The sequence below is a fragment of the Manis pentadactyla genome, chromosome 14, assembly GCF_030020395.1.
Source record: "Manis pentadactyla isolate mManPen7 chromosome 14, mManPen7.hap1, whole genome shotgun sequence".
NCBI classification, from domain to species: domain Eukaryota; kingdom Metazoa; phylum Chordata; class Mammalia; order Pholidota; family Manidae; genus Manis; species Manis pentadactyla.
In genome coordinates, this window is record NC_080032.1 from 87,042,929 (window position 1) to 87,059,169 (window position 16,241).

The 16,241-nt window shown below is 39.5% G+C and overlaps 1 protein-coding gene across 2 annotated transcripts in view; it reads left to right on the plus strand.

Moving 5' to 3' along the window:
* The first annotated feature begins 2,147 nt into the window (after window positions 1–2,147).
* Window positions 2,148–16,241, plus strand: part of LRRK2 (leucine rich repeat kinase 2) — a 129,714-nt gene continuing 115,620 nt past the window's right edge. The window contains exons 1-7 of one of the 2 annotated variants that reach the window (XM_036889384.2): window positions 2,148–2,421; window positions 2,641–2,726; window positions 6,984–7,093; window positions 9,318–9,406; window positions 11,896–12,030; window positions 12,955–13,089; window positions 15,449–15,580. In XM_036889384.2, coding sequence (XP_036745279.2) covers window positions 2,268–2,421; window positions 2,641–2,726; window positions 6,984–7,093; window positions 9,318–9,406; window positions 11,896–12,030; window positions 12,955–13,089; window positions 15,449–15,580 — 841 coding nt within the window. In that variant the 5' untranslated portion in view covers window positions 2,148–2,267. The remainder of the gene's footprint in view (window positions 2,422–2,640; window positions 2,727–6,983; window positions 7,094–9,317; window positions 9,407–11,895; window positions 12,031–12,954; window positions 13,090–15,448; window positions 15,581–16,241) is intronic. The other variant, XM_057492517.1, reaches the window with a different exon arrangement.

A 16,241-nucleotide genomic window follows, 5' to 3' on the forward strand; every position in this document is an offset into this window, starting at 1 on the left:
TGTCCAAAACTTTAGTCCGTTTCTTTTTTCCCTGGGCTATCTTTGGAGTTTCTTTCTCCCCCCAGTAATTTGTAAGAACTTTTGAAAGGTTAAGGCTGTTTTCTGTCATATACATGGCAACGTTTTTCTAGTTTGCCATTTACTTTTTACATTCATTTATTTAGTTTTCATAGCCAAATGATCCAGCACCATTTTATTCTCCACTGAAGACCACCTCTGTCATTAATTTGTGCTTGTAGCCTTCTTTTGCAGTCTTGTTAACTACCTGAAGCACTAATATGTCTTGGGATTTTAGTTAATCACTTAAACTCTTTTGAAAGCTAAGAGGATACTTTGCCTTACCCCTGCAGTAGTATGAGAGAATGCTCCTGACAGAGTTCATCCTTCTGCACGGCCTACTCGCAATAAATAGGCAATGAATGGGTGAATGCATTAGGAAAAGTAGAGACATCTTTTTACTTAGATTTAGTTTTCTTTGGAAGGGAGCTAGGTTTTGATTTTTTTTTTTTTTTTGCAAGATAATCATCTGGTAGACAGAGAATGAGATACTGATGCAGAGGAACAGGAAGGAAGGCATGAAAGGGAGACTTCCTAGGAATGTCTGAGCTGTTGATTGGCTAGTCAGAAGTTCAAACAAGTTCAGGAACCAGTTCAGAAATACACTGCAGGTGCGGTGGAGTTGACAAGGTAGGAGGTTTTTGCTTTGTTTTCATTAGAAGCGGTGTACAATAGACCACATTAACCCACCACCTATCTTCAATGATTATCAATTCAAGTTTGGTATTGTTTTATCTCTACCTCCAGTCATATCACTTCTTTACCCACTAGTGGATTGCTCTGAAACAAATCTTAACCATCCTATCATTTCAAACTGTAAATTTTTTAGCATGTATCTGTAAAAGATAAAAAAAAAAAAAGTATGACCATAAAGCATATTCCTAACATTCAGGTTGAATTTGAATTTGCAATCTTACTAACCTAATGCATGAAGGAAGCCTAGTGCATTTTGGTTCAAGTGGTCAAGAATCTCCAGCTTGGCACTGGACTACCTGGGTTTAAGGCATTACTGTCAACTTCCTGCCCGGTCAGCTCTAAATCTCCATTTCCTCTTCAGTGAAAGAATGATAAATACTTGTCTGATCCATTTCAGAATTGCCACCAGTATGAGTAAGAAGTGAAAACACAAGATTTAAAATTGTGAAGTCCTAACTTCCAGTCCATGGCTCACCTTGGTAAATGACCGCCAGGACAGATCACCGACTGGAATGGATTGTCTGGGTCTGGCCTCGTCTGTGGCGTTTCTTAGGATTCTGTCCCTGAAAAACACATTATTTGGTACCTTTCTTTTGTAAGTTCAGGGTCGCAGACGCTCATGCTCAAAAGCACTTTGCCAAGGGAATGATGTTTACCTTCACCTCTTGTGCATTTCTGCCCACACCTTATGATTTCATTAACAGCACCGAGAACTGAGTACTTTGTTAAGTAAGCAGGATCCTCTGAGTGGAAACTCAACTCCCTAAAGTTAATTTTAGTGGCCTTTTGGCCAACAGAGCGTCAAAAACTAACAGGGAAAATAATGCGTTTCCTTTCCCACAAGCAGCCCCCGCGACCCTAGAAAAGCATCTGGCTGGGCACGTTCCGACCCTGGCGGAGGAACTGACTCATCTCCCTACGGGGGACCTCTCAGAGGCTGTTTTCCTAAAGGGGACTAGCGGGGCGGTGTCCCTTCTTCCCAGCGCCCTGATTTCCACTCTCAGATCGGAGATAGGCCGCGGCTTTCGTTTTCCTTCCTAGTTTGCAGACGCGCGCGGGGCTGCGGGGGCGCCGGCCGGGTTGGGGGGCGGCGGCGAGGCCTGGGGGACCCGGAGACCCGGGGACCCAGCGCGGGGGCCGAGGCCGTTTCCCCCCGCGCGAGTCCGGGCCGCGCCGCCGCGGCCAGTGGGATCCGGTCCCGGGAGGCGGCGCCGTCACCCCGGTCCCCGGCCCGGTTCTGCGCAGCGCCTCACCTCGGCTGAGCGGCTCCCAGGCCCCGGAGCCCGTCTGGGGGCCTCCGCGGGCGGGGCGGGCTGGGATCCGGGCCGGGCGGGGGCGCGGGGGGGCCGGGGCGGGCGGGGATCCCGGGCCGGGCGGGGCGCAGGGGGCGGGCCGGGCGCGCCGGGGGAGGCGGGGGCAGCGGCGGCGGCCCGGCCGTGTCCCTGCCCCTGGGCCGAGCGGGTCGCTCCCTGCTGCTGCCGCGCGAGGGGCGGCGGGCCCGGAGCGGGTCGGCCATGGCCAGTGGCAGCTGTCGGGGGTGCGAGGAGGAGGACGAGGAGACCCTGAAGAAGTTGATAGTCAGGCTGAACAACGTCCAGGAAGGAAAACAGATAGAGACGCTGGTCCAAATTCTGGAGGACTTGCTGGTGTTCACGTACGCGGACCACGGTAATCGCCTGTCGGGGGGCTGCTCCTCGCCCCCCACCCCGCCTTTTGCAAACTCCCTCCGGGTTTGGAGCTGGGCAAACTCTCCACTCCTTGCAGAAAGGAGCCGAGAATGCTGGGAGGGCTTGCGCTCTCCTCTTGCGTTCTCTGCCCCTTCCAGACCTAAAAGGGTCGCTATGAATCGTGACTTGACTTCTCTTCCCTCACCCCTTTCTTTTCCAGCCTCCAGGTTATTTGAAGGCAAAAATGTGCACGTGCCTCTGTTGATCGTCTTGGAGTCGTACATGAGGGTCGCCAGCGTGCAGCAGGTAGAGGGGCTGTTTCCTCTTTGCCCAATCCCCTTGCCCTTTGCAAGTAGATGTTTTTCTGTCACTGTTCTATACCTAGAGTTCTGGATTGTGTCTGAGATACGACTTGACAGACCACAGCCTAATTTTAAGATGGGAGCGCTGTCAGATCGTTGCCAAAAGTTAACGGTGTGAAAGGGCCTCGTGTGTGCAGCCTAATAGTCTTGAAGAAGTAGCTATACTGTTGACTGACGGACTTCATGGACGGTGCCGGGGTGGGGTTGAGGTTTAGTTCTGTCATTGGCCAGATGAGTTCATCAGTGTTCATATCAAATTATTCTAAGATTCTTTCCAATGTACAGCATGTCCTAGGGCTGACATCATTGTGAATAGTTTGGGAAAGGGGAGGAATGAACAGTAATAAAGTTGATAATTAAATTAATAAAATGCTGGAATTGGCAAACTCTCATAGGTTTGTTTGTAATTTGAAGACAGATTTCCAGCCTTCTTTAGTTGCAGTATAACTTACGTTATCTAAAGAAAGTGTTGTTTTATGACTCCCCTGTGAGTTTAAATTTATACTTTTCAACTGTTTTCATATAAAATGAATGTAAAAGTGAAACTTTTAGAATCTGTACTGTAGGAAACCCAGAAATTTGCTCAAATATTCGACATATTAAAAAGGGAGCCCTAACATGATAATTAATAATGCTCTATAGTCAAAACAAAATTACTGCCTCACTTTTTAACTTCCTTTGTAGATTTTGAGATTTAGAGAACTGAAATCAGTTTCGTCATTTGCATGTTAGGTCCTGAAGGGAAAGTGAATTTAACTTTGAACTCTATCAAGGTGCAGTCAGAAAGTCAATTTTCTTCCTATCTGCTTGAGAGGGTAGATGGATTTAAGAATTATCTGGAGCTCAAAATCTATCTTCTTGTATCTTTGTGTTTATCTGTGTATCCAGCCATGTCTAGTCTGAACCATACACCTAGCTACTTTCAATGAGGACATATTGTAAGTGGAATAAATGGTAACTTTTATTTTTTTCTCAGCTGAAGTACTTCCCATCTGACTATTGATTTTCAGGCTGTTAGCAAACCAAACCATGAAAAGATGGGAGGCATGATAAAGACACTGTTCTTTTTTAGCACCCAGTGTCTCAATTTTGCCCATGAAATATGAGTCACTTTTCAGCCTTGGCCCGTTGAGCATGCTCTCCACCCACATCATCCCTCCTTGCTTGCGTCTGCTCTGATGTTCCAAAGTGCCTCTTCTCACAGCCTCCGTTCCTTGGATTCTAAGTTGAGCAGTCACTTCTACTGGCCACTGCTTACAACAACTGGACCCTGTGGGATTTCGTTTGCAGAGTCCAGACTTGAGAATCCAGGGGGAGACTAGAACATACCCACCACCTCATTCTTCTTTTTGGAAACTGCCCAAGCCTCAACATGCTTATCTGAAGTAGTGAGGAATGTCACTCAACATCCTTGCCCCGTGGGTACCAGAGACTGAATATGCAAGAAAATAAGGCACTGTCTTCTAATTTGGTAATTTAAGGGAATAGAGCTATTAGTTTCAGCACCATACTTGTATTAGTCTGCAAAGGGCGTATGGAATCTCACTACCCTCCCAGAAATCTCTGGATATTTTTTGACTCAGAGTTAAGCAGCTCATTTAGGATCACAGAGGTCGTGACGGAGCCAGGACTCAAGTCTTTACGCATTTCAAGATCTCTTCCCATCATACAGGTCCCCTAACTGATACATTCACAAGCTTTTCGTGCAACTAAAAAGTGAAATGGTTTGGTAGAAATACTGTGGTCATGCTAGGCACAAAGACATTACCAATTTTATTATTGGCTTATCAAAGGGATGTAGAAAGGGATCTGTCTACTGATAATTTAATCTCCACTTAAAAGAAAGTGTTTTTTTCCTCATCAAATTTCTTCATATTTCTGGTGTAATTAGCATAGGTCTCCTTTAATACGTTATATGTTGAATTAGCTGGAAGTGCTGAACTAAAAGCTTTTCTTGATGAATTTAACATGTTAGTCCAGACTCTGAATTTTTATTTTCAAGATCTTTTCATATTTTATTAATGTTTCTTAATAAATGACAGTCTTCAGAGAATTGGCATTTAGGCTAGCTGTCTTATAATTTAATTTTCCTGCCAGTCAACTGGTCACTTCTCTGTGCTCTTCAATTTTACATTACTTCTCTTTATCCACACTGTTTCAATCTTTGAAGTAAGGGAGTGAAATAAATGAAAGTGACTAAAATGTTCTGTAACCCCTAAACTCTTTCCTATTGTGCATTAATTAGATACTTGAGTTTACAGAATAATTATAATAAAGTGAAGCACCAATTTAATTGTATTATAAGCGTGCAGAATGGGAGCCTTCTTCTGAAAGATACGCTTTTAATTGACTAGAGTAATGGTGGCTGCCTCTGCATTGCTGCCGCTGCCGGAGATTCTGTTTAATCACAGAAGCTCACCTGCCTCAGTCTTTCTGCAAAGCAATTACTGATGGTCCTGCTTCACCAACGAAAACAACACAGGTGTTCTCCTTGAGTCAGCCATGCCGGCACAGAGGTGGCTCTAGCATCCCATGTGATTCATGACTTATGTCTCACCAGAAGGTGCTCTGAATGTTACTTTCTTAAATACCTGGGGGAAAAAAAAATGTCTCAATATATTTTATCAAAAAGCACAAAAATAGCTGGGTTCTGTGACAACTGGATGGTCCATGTCTGTTCAGCTTACGTGGAGGAGGACGTCCTACTTGAAGGTAGGTAAAAATAGCTGTCAGGAATTGCTGCCTTTTCAAGCAATTTGAAAGCATGTGAAAGGGAGCTATGACAAAGCAATTCACGCTTAATTCCGAAAAGATCCAGAAATATCCTTGCAAAGAGATCTTGTGTCATTTTTATATTGTGAAATACCCCTTGTTTGCTCCTATAAATAAGAGACCTGTGCCATTGTTCCTTACTGGCTGCATAGAACTTTTCTATCTTGCCACTCAGATTTCTGCATCCCTCAGCTCCACTTAGGCACCCAGTCTTATTTAGCAAGCATCCTCTTCTTACCGTTTTGCACCTTCCTCTCCTCATAGCTCATCAGTTTTAAAAGCTCTCATTTCCCTATTTTGATGGACTAATTTATAATTTTTTGAAATCTGGCTCAAGTCCTACCTTTTCTGTGTTCTAGTCTCTCGGAGTAATTCTAGCTGGCAGTGAATCCCACTTTCAGGATTCATACTGATGTTTATCACATATCATACTCGGACACTTTTCATTTATTTCTAGATGCCGCATATATAGGCATTTTCTATTTTCTTTTGTTCTTATTCTGACCATATCAAGTGTAGTTCTGAAGTACAACAGAAAGAATGGAGGATTCCTTAAGTTTAGAGAGGCATATGCAGCAGGAAGGCTGTGTTACTTTTAATCTCCAGTTTGGAATTAAAAACAACACATTTTATAAAAAATCATAAATTTTTAAGAAGGGCAACTTATTCAAGGTGACATGTATAAAGGGACTGAATGAAGATATATTTAAAATGCACCAGTAAGATTGTATTTCATTTGGAAATGTGAGTCTCGGGACATTTGTGGTATCTAGATAGTCCATCTCCTGTCTATCTAATATGCCTGTCTCTCTTTCCTGTAATAGATGTCATATTATATATATATGTGTGTTATGTTATATATATCATCAGACAAGGCTCTTTCTCTTTCCAGTTACTCTTGTTCCATATCTGGGCAGTCTTTCCTGACAGCTTATACTTTGCCATTAAAATCTCCAACTTCCCCTAATCGTCCATTGAAAATCACTTCATTTCCCCCTATAATTAAAATCCTAAATATTTAGAAGAAATTCTTCTGGGTAGACATGACTTAAAAAGCACTAAGTCCTGTGTGTAGCCTTTCTTGCATTTCATCATCTTGATATGTCCTCTGAAACTTTGTGTACGTGTGTTATTTTATTTTTATTTCTTTTTATTTGGATAATAGGCTTGCCTATTTCCTTCACTATTCAGAAATGTTACAATATTTTTTTTGTTTGTCCTTCTGTATGATTTTTGTAGAAAAATGTATTCCAATATATGGCTTTCATTTCTCAGTAAGCATTTTAGGATACCATTTTGTTCCAAAATAATTATTTAAAAATAATGTAGTCACCCCAGTCTACTAAGAATGAAGAGATGCATGTTTGACTGACTATGTTCCGTTAAGGTATTTTTAAAAAATGTGAATATTTTCCTTTCTTGCTTTCAGGTTGGTTGGTCACTTCTCTGCAAACTGATAGAAATCTACCCAGATACAATGCAAACCTTAATGGGACCCCAGGATGTTGGACATGACTGGGAAGTTCTTGGGGTTCACCAGTAAGTGTAACAGGTTTAAAAATGAACTGCACTCAATATTTGTCTGTACATATTACAGCCCTTCCCTGGATACATTATATTTATAATCTAAGCCAATCTGGTAAAATCCTTTAAAGTATAGATATTTTTCCTGGAGTTGTAACTTGTATTTATAGAGAGCTTTCAACTCAGAGATGTATTATCTAATGGAATTAGAAAATTGACGTTTGTGGTAACGTAGCAGGTGGTGGTATAATTTTAATAATATAATGGTAGAGTTAGCCAGTTGGTTAAGTTGTAGACTATTGATGATAACTTATGAGTTGAAACCAAGGAGAGATTTTTTTATTTTTTTATTAGTAGGGCTGATATAAAACACGGGTTCTTCCAAAAAAAAGAAAAAGTAAGTCCTATAAATAGTAATTTAGATGTTTATGCTTTACTGTCTTTAAAAAGCACCTTCATGCATATTCATACATCTTTAATGGGCTTAAGCCACAGCTTTCAAAATTAAGAAAAAAGAGGAAATTACCTTTCAACACATTTGCAACCAAACCTTGATAGCTCTTTTACCAGCTTTTATTGCAGTTTGCAAGAAAATGACTCCTTAGATGAGACCACTTCTTTAGCTGTAATTAGTTAAGAAAACATTTTCTGAAGGAAAAATGTGTTTCCATGAAAATCCTTTTTGAATAACTTCATTTCTTGAAAAATTAGAAAACATTTCTGTCAGTAACTTTAGGTGTTCTTTATATACAATGTGACTTTACCACAGAGAATGAACAAAAATTGTTTCCAGTGACATATTATAAAAAGCATAATTTATGCTAAACTAAACATTATGTCTTTGTGTTGTTTCTTATTATGAACTAAAGCTGCTAATTTAGACCAATGAGAGCTTTGTTTATATGTTTTCCCATCTTCAATAAATATACATTGTTCTTCAGTTTCCAACATCTAAAGAGTGTTTCAGAAGAGCATATGTACAATTAATGTATGATTCATTGCGAAACAAATCTCTGAAATTCTGAGTCAGTTCTGAAGCAAGCAGCACTTAACGAAGACTTTTGCAAAATATACCTGTAATTAGCAATTGTAACATTATGTGTCCCTTGCTTTGGTTGAGAATTTCCAAGATCCCCAAAGATTAAGGATCTGTAACCTTACAGAGTATTGGAAAACTCACCTATTCATATTCTAGTACAAACCAACTGTTTGAATGAAATTACATAAACATTTCTACAGGGAGTCTCATTCCCTCATTCATTCATTTACCCACTATCCTTCAGGTATTTGTGACACCCGTACCTTAGGCCAGAAATAGGTTGAACAAGATAGACACACTGCTCTTCACAGTGGGGCATATTAGATCATTCCCAGAAAAAATTTATTCTAAAACATATCCTCCCTATATTCAAGGACTTTTGCCCCCAAAGTCTTATATTGCTAACTGTGTGGTGGTGAAATCAGGAAAAGCAGGAATGGTGTGGGGAGATTTAGGGGCAGCAGGGGTTGGAGGAGAATGGGCAGCAACTCGAAGGATGGGGTGTCTCAGTGCCTTACCTTTCTACCTGGAGACCATGTGACCAGACTACTTGGATCTAATGAAACCGTGGATGTCACCAGGCTCCGTCTTCTAACATTGTGAAGCCAAACAGCACTTGGTGGGAACAGATTAAACACTGTATATTTTAGAGTTGATAACTCAGGGGCTCAGATTTAATAAATTTGAACCAATTGAACGTTATTGATATACTAAGTTCACTTTCCATTATAAATCATTGTTCATTTCTCTTTCAAAAATAGTAACAGTCAATAATTTAAATATTCAAATCGTTCTTAATGTATATGCAAACTAGCATCTTTATTACATCTCTATATTTTTATATATCAACATGTACCACATTCCCAAATTTCTATCACATACAAGAATGGGCTTGTTCTTTTGGTGCATAGAGGGTTATGATATTTTGGGTATAGAGTTGGATGAAAATAATTCATAATTGAGTTTGAATATTCAGAGGAAAACGTCATAACTTTTCAATTGAAGTTCTTCACAATTCCCTATTAATTGTCATAAGCCTGGCTCAGGTTTATAGGAAGAAAATAACACATGAGCTTCAATATAGGGAAGGAAATACAATAAGACAAATAAAAATATAGGTGAGTAAAAAGCAATATGTAAAAAACAAATGTCTGCAGTGTCATATTTCACTCTTATCTTGATTTCTGTTTTTAATTACAGACTAATTCTCAAGATGCTAACAGTTCATAATGCCAGTGTCAACTTGTCAGTTATTGGACTGAAGGTCTTAGATCACCTCCTCACTTCAGGTAGTATATACATACTTATATTTTAATGCTGGCTCAAATTAAAAAATATTTAAACCATTTATCAAGTGTGTGTTAAAGTCTTTTTAAAGTATAATAATATAACCTAAATAGCGATTTCTGAAACTCTTTTGTTTCCATTTTCTCTCCTTATCGCTCGCTTTTTTCTACACTTTCTCTCTCAAAAATCCCACCCAATATCTTGGTCTTGAACATCACCTTCTGTGTTATTCCTAAATCTAATTTCTGTCCTCTGCTTTGCTCTAAACCTGGTCCCGTGTCTCACATTCCCATTAGCTGGTCGCCATGCATGGCTTTCTCATTGTTATTTCTTTCTCCTTTATGTCTCTAATGTGTTTCCCATAGTACGTGTTCTAGAGGATGACATAATAGCAATATTTAAAAAATCTATAGCATTACTTCTTGAATGCCTGCCAGATGTCAGGCTTCATGCGTCAAACACTTCACATGCTTTTAAAAACATAGTCCTCCAAACATCCCTTGAGATGGCGTTTTACCTCGGTTTCCTGGGAGGAGCACTGGCGTGCGGGGAGGTTGCCTCAGCCAGTTAGTGGTAGAACTGGGGTCTGGTTCTGCATGTCAGGTTCTTTCCCTGAGGAAACTGCTGCCTAGAGGGTTACAGACCTAAAACAAAGACTCTTTATATGGTGCAGTGATCATGGTCATTGCTGTGATGGACACTTGCTATTACATGAGGCTCTGAGAAGAAAGGCTGCTTGCAGGGGAGCTGACCACGAAGGTCAGGGAGGCGTCTCCCTTAGCACCGTGGACGGCGCATTAGGTCAGGAGGTCGGTGTGTGCAGAGTCGCAGAGACCTGGGAAGATGGCATGCGAGGGGCTGGACATGGTGGTGGGGAGATTTTAAATGTCCTCTTGGCTTTGCTAATAACGACGACCCAATAGGAGCCTGGGGGACGAAGAAAGAGAGAAGAGAGAAAAGCAGAGCATGAAGAAAGAGATGGGGATGGCCACAAAGTACTCGCCACTTCGCCCCAGCCTTTACTGAAATGTATAGTATGACGTACCCACTAGTCGTAACCATAATTTATTTTAAACTCGTTGGGAGCCCCCCTTTTTCTTTTCTGTTCTCCATTTCTCAATGGGCAGGAAACCGAGGGTTTATGAAGAGCCTCCCGATCCTGGGATATATTGAGTCAGCAGCATGCAGACAGTTTGGAAATTTGGCGTATGTTTTGAAAAGACTAGTTAATTTAATTTCTTCCATACAGCATTTAGGATTTTGCGCTGTTAGCTGTTTTATGCGTTTTGAAGTCCACTTCAGATACTTATGAGGGGTTATTTTATGAATCATTTTATTGTAAGTACTGTAGCAGAGATTTGAAGAAAACCACCATAGTAACATCGAGAAGAGAAAAGCTAAAGACATTTGTAGAAAGTTAAGAGCATGGACATGAACTGCCTAAATGTTGATCCAGCCCTGCCTTTTACTAGCTGTTGGACCCTAGACATATCACATGGGTCAGTTAACCTTTCTGTGCTGTTTTCTTGTTTTCTTACCTCTAAAATGGAGATCGCACCTACCTCATGGGGTTGTGCTGGGTTTCCATGTATTAAGAGTGAACTGCTTCAGCCTGTGTCTGGCTCATTATTTAGGTGTTATTTCTTGAATTATGGTGGGAGTATGTTTGGTGCGGGTGCGGGAAAGGGCAAGTGCATCCCACAATGCCAGTGCAAGTGCACATGGGTATCAGAGAAAACGTCCAGCAAGGAGCAAGGAGTTTGCATATCTGGAACTGAGGCGACGTGTGGAAGGACTGGGGCTGGTGAGATCCGTGTAGTCGGTTTGTGAAGGGTCTCGTTTTCGGACTGAGGACTATGGGAGGCCTTAGAAGGTTTCAGCAAGGGGTTTAAAAGATCCCATTTTGTTTTTAGAAGTATAATGCAGGGGATAAATGAGGTAGGGATTTGAGCCAATTGAGCCTTTAAGCAATTGTGTTTGCATTCGAGGCGGGAGGTGATGAGGTCCTGAACACAATAGGAATGGAAGGGCTTAGTTCAAAAGGAATTTTCCAGATGTTTAGAAGATAGACTTGAAGGACTTAGTCTTGAGTTGGTTCTTTGGCTGGGCAGAGAATGAGAAGAGAGAGGGAGCAGGGACAAGGGAGATGTTTCTTGGGTGATGATATCATTACTGTTGAACGAAGACAGGGAATAGGAATAGGCTAAGTTGGGGTGGCCGTGGAAAATTTGGGTGGTGTTGTCTAAGAGGCAGACAAAGTGCGTCTCAGGAGTTTAGGACAAGAGGTCTTGGCCACCGTACATGTAGGATTGATTGGGAGTCACAGGGTCATAGTAAAGTGTACTGGGAGTTTACCATAGAACTTGATAGGTCCAACATCTGGGCCGAGTGGTGAAAAGTCTACAAACCGTTCATAATCCTCATGTGAACGTGACTACATTAAATGTTAAAGCAGCTATTTACTCGGGGCATATTGTTCTCTTCCAAATAGGTAAAATCACTTTGCTGATATTAGATGAAGAAAGTGATATTTTCCTGTTAATTTTCGATGCCATGCGCACATTTTCAGCCAACGATGAAGTCCAGAAACTTGGATGCAAAGCTTTACGTGTGCTGTTTGAGACAGGTATTTTAAAGTGTCAGATTATTCATCTTGATATTTGCATAAGAAAAAGGGTTGATAATGGGGAAAGTAGAATATAATTTTGAGAGTAAGCGTGTATTGAAAATTGTACTATTTATTAAGAAGTAGGAGCTGTCAGTGAAGGCTAAATAGTGCAGGTAAATCAAATACTGCTTATTTGTGTGGAATTAATTTCATTCATGGTTTATAAATTAAGAAGTTGGAGAACTAAAAAGTCTTGTTGATCATGAAGAGTGTTGCATTTGCTAACATTTTTGTTATCACCATTCTCAGGCTAGAAAATACAGAGTTTTATACATGTTTTTGAGGTTATCACCCAATAAAATGACTCTGAATGGAACTCATTGACTTGATGAAAAGACTTTAAGTATTAAAATTAATGATGACAATTTCTGATCTTTTTAAAATCAAAACCATTGAGACAGAGTATTTCAACGTCAAATTAGTTATCATTTGCTAAAGTTGACCCTCAAGTTAATTAATACATTTAGCTGAGCCACCCTTCGACAGTGTACCATAAACCACTCCTTTTGAAGTATTGTGGCATGTTCACCTCCAGTGAATAACAGGCCATCGTATTTAGTTGTTGGTCAGTTTTCTCTAGAATTCCCAAATGAAATTATAAATAATTTTGTTTTTTCTGAGAGCTGTCTGGTCATTAACACTTGTACATTTCAAAACACGGAATTCCTAATATAGGTCAACATGCAATTATTTTAATCTCAATAGGTTTTTTTTTTCCATAATAAAATTCTCAGGAGGGTCTTTTGCTGAAATACATATTTAAATTAACACTCTATTGTATTTACTTTGCCTCATCCAACTATCATGAGTGTTACACTTTTGAGTAATTATATTCTTATACCATGTTTGAGCTTTTTCAGTATTTTGTCTTTCCTTTTTTAGTTTCAGATGAGCAGCTGACAGAATTTGTTGAGAATAAAGACTATGTGATATTGCTAAATGCATTAAAACATTTTAAAAATGAAGAGGAAATTGTGCTTCATGTTCTGTACTGTTTACATTCCCTGGCAATTCCTTGTAAGTAGCCTGTATTCATGATTTTTTTTAGTATCTGAAAAGTTACAATGTACCTCTTTTCTAAATGTGTTTTAAAAATATTTTTATTATTTAGAAACTTGTGGATGTTAAACCCATTCATTTATTTATTCACTTAATTAATTTATATTTATTGATACTGTACTGCAGCTGGTTCTGGGCTTGGTGCTGGGGGAAACCAGAGCAGAAAATATAAATATTTTTCTTGCCCTTCCAGAACTCCATGCAAGATACAGATAAGTACATAGGTGATTATAATGTATTATAAGGCAGGCGTTGGCAGAAGTGCTCAGGGTTTTGAGAACAGAGTGAGGCAAGATCTTTTAGCAGAGACCTGAATGTGGAGGAGGCCTGTGTGCGTAGAGAGGTGTGAGGTAAGGCGGAAATGCGTGCAGTGTCCCGGGCAGGGCATACGGTGAGCACGACGATCCTGCAGCAAGAGAGCACAGTGCCTCCAAGAAGATAAACATAGTGCAGCAAATGGTGTGTTTACGCATATGTGCGTATGTACGTGCACAGCCCTGAGTGTCTACTTGGGTGTTATTTCGTGGAGGTGGGGGAGGGCTTGATAAGAGTCAGTGGATGAGGCTGGAGACATAATCAGATCTGGAACGGCCTGAAGAGCTCCAGGAAGGAGTTTGAACTTTATGTGATTCTGGTTTAGCATTTAGGCATGCTTTGAAATCCAACCCCTTTACCACAAAAAAAGTGCAAGTAAGAAATTAATTTGATGTGTGTTACAGGTGATTGCTAATGGGTTAAGATAGTGCTTCAGATTCGATTACTTTTGTTTTATAAGTGCACATGAGCATTTTGTATTTCATGTAGTACCTGTGTGGGTTTGTACAGGATATGCACATCTCATAATATTTTCATCTTCACACGTGAGGATTAAATGGCTAAATAATGGGAAAAATGCCAAATAGTACCTCACATGTAATAAGTGTTGTTAAAAACATTCACAGTATTATTTAATTTGTATTTTGTATGTGCATAGTATAATATCTGCATATATAATATATTAATATACATAGAGAAATCTGCAGAAGTGAGACTTGCATGAAAACTCAATCCCCTTGTGAAAAACTGTTTTTTCTGTGTGTGATGGTTATAAATCCATCATTTTCTTATGCATGAGAAATTAAACACTTCAGAGGAGATGGGGCTGAATAATAATAGAGAATGGGCATAGTTTAAAATTTCTCTGAGTCATCCATGCCAACAAACTGAATCTATTCTTTATTTTGCTTTTCCTTGGCTATGTTTATACACTTATTTATTTATTTAGAGCTGGCTGTTTTTGAAATTCATTGTTTCTACCCACATCTGACATAACTCCATGAAAATGTGTTGGTTCATAATGCAAAGGTCAGAGAAAGCTGCAACTGAAAATAAAAATAATAAAATGCTTTAAATACTGATTCTAATACGAAGACATTTGCCTTTGAGTCTTACAGCAAATTATGTCTTCTATTGTGAATAGAAGCAGATAATTGTTTTAAGAGGCCACTTCCTTTCATGATGATATGTTTTTCTATATTTAATGTTTTTTAAATACAATTTAAACATTAAAAAATGTTTTGGAGGGAAACGGTTTATGCTGCAAAAGATAGAAAAATGCTTTGGAGACACCATTTTTTGTTAACAATAGTGAACATTTCATTTGGACTTAGAAATTTGTTTTCTCCACATAGGTTCACATACTCCCTATTGGTTAGTTGCCTCCCCCAAAGGATTCTTCCTTCCTTTCTGGTTCACCTATGTTTGCCCCTTAGTCGTATATTTTAATATCATGCCTCTCCTCCCCTTTTCCTTGTCTGTCTCCAAGCCTTTAGGAAGCGTGATTTTGCTGTCTCTTACACTGACTGATCTTCTGCCCTTCTGGAATGGACAGGAAATAGATCATATCTGATTCTGTCTGTTCTGTTATGTGACATACTCTTACTTTTCCATCTGTTGGTTTGGGGAAAAGGAACAACGTAAAACCATTATCCAATGGGGTAGCGCCTCACCTCACCAGGAAACAGGTCCCACGTTAATTTATGTGGAATTTATGATTCACACATTACGTTTTAGACTTCTACAAAGGCACTCCCAAGTTCCCCCTTTTAAAAAGTTTTTAAGCCAAGAAACTGGAATAAAGCAACATTTCCTTAATACTAGAGATGAGTCCTAAGTCCTGTTAATTAGCAATGAACAACATAGTGTTTTTTATAGCTATTTGACAAAACCTGATACTTAAATTTGGAAACATGGCCATCTGCCAGATCATTGCAATCTATATAAGATGGCTTTGTACGCATACTTACCTTATTGGTAATTATGATTTCTTTAAATTTAGGCAATAATGTTGAAGTCCTCATGAGCGGCAATGTCAGGTGTTACAATATTGTGGTAGAAGTCATGGAAGCATTCCCTATTCATGAAAAAATTCAAGAAGTGAGTTGCTGCTTGCTCCACAGACTTACATTAGGTGAGTTATAATTCTTGGTTAATTTATTATCACAGTCTCTGCAATTGTATGCAGCATATGTATGTTGTATGTTGATGAATAAATAGCATCTTGACATTCATTGGATGGAAATATTGTAGCAAACTGTTCTGCCCTGCTTGGATGAAATTTTAAAAGGAGTGGCCACAGTAGATATGTGTAATGTAAGAGAAATCTTATTGTTAGTGCTGCACTTAAAGTATAATTATGTAAATGGATGATACGTACAGAGGAATACAGCAGAAAATGTGAAGTGCAATGCAGAAGAGCTCCTACCCAACTTAGATATTAGCGTAGTGCCAGTGCTGGTAAAGTTATTCTGGGCTACGTCTTTCCCCTGATATTTTACAGAGGTTAACACTCTCCAGAATTTTGTGCTGATAAGTCGTTTGCTTTCTAAATACTATTTCACTATATTCACATATCTCCCTAAACAAAATAGTTAATGCTGCTAAATAAAAATGAAATCATGGTGGATGTTGTCTTCTGCAATTAAAAAAAAATTAACATTATGTTTTTAAGACTCAAATATTTTTGCATATAGTTGAATGTAGTATTCTATTATATGGAGATAGCACAATTTATTTCCATTCTCCTATCAGTGGGCATTTGGTTTATTTCTTATTTTATGCTACTACTATCT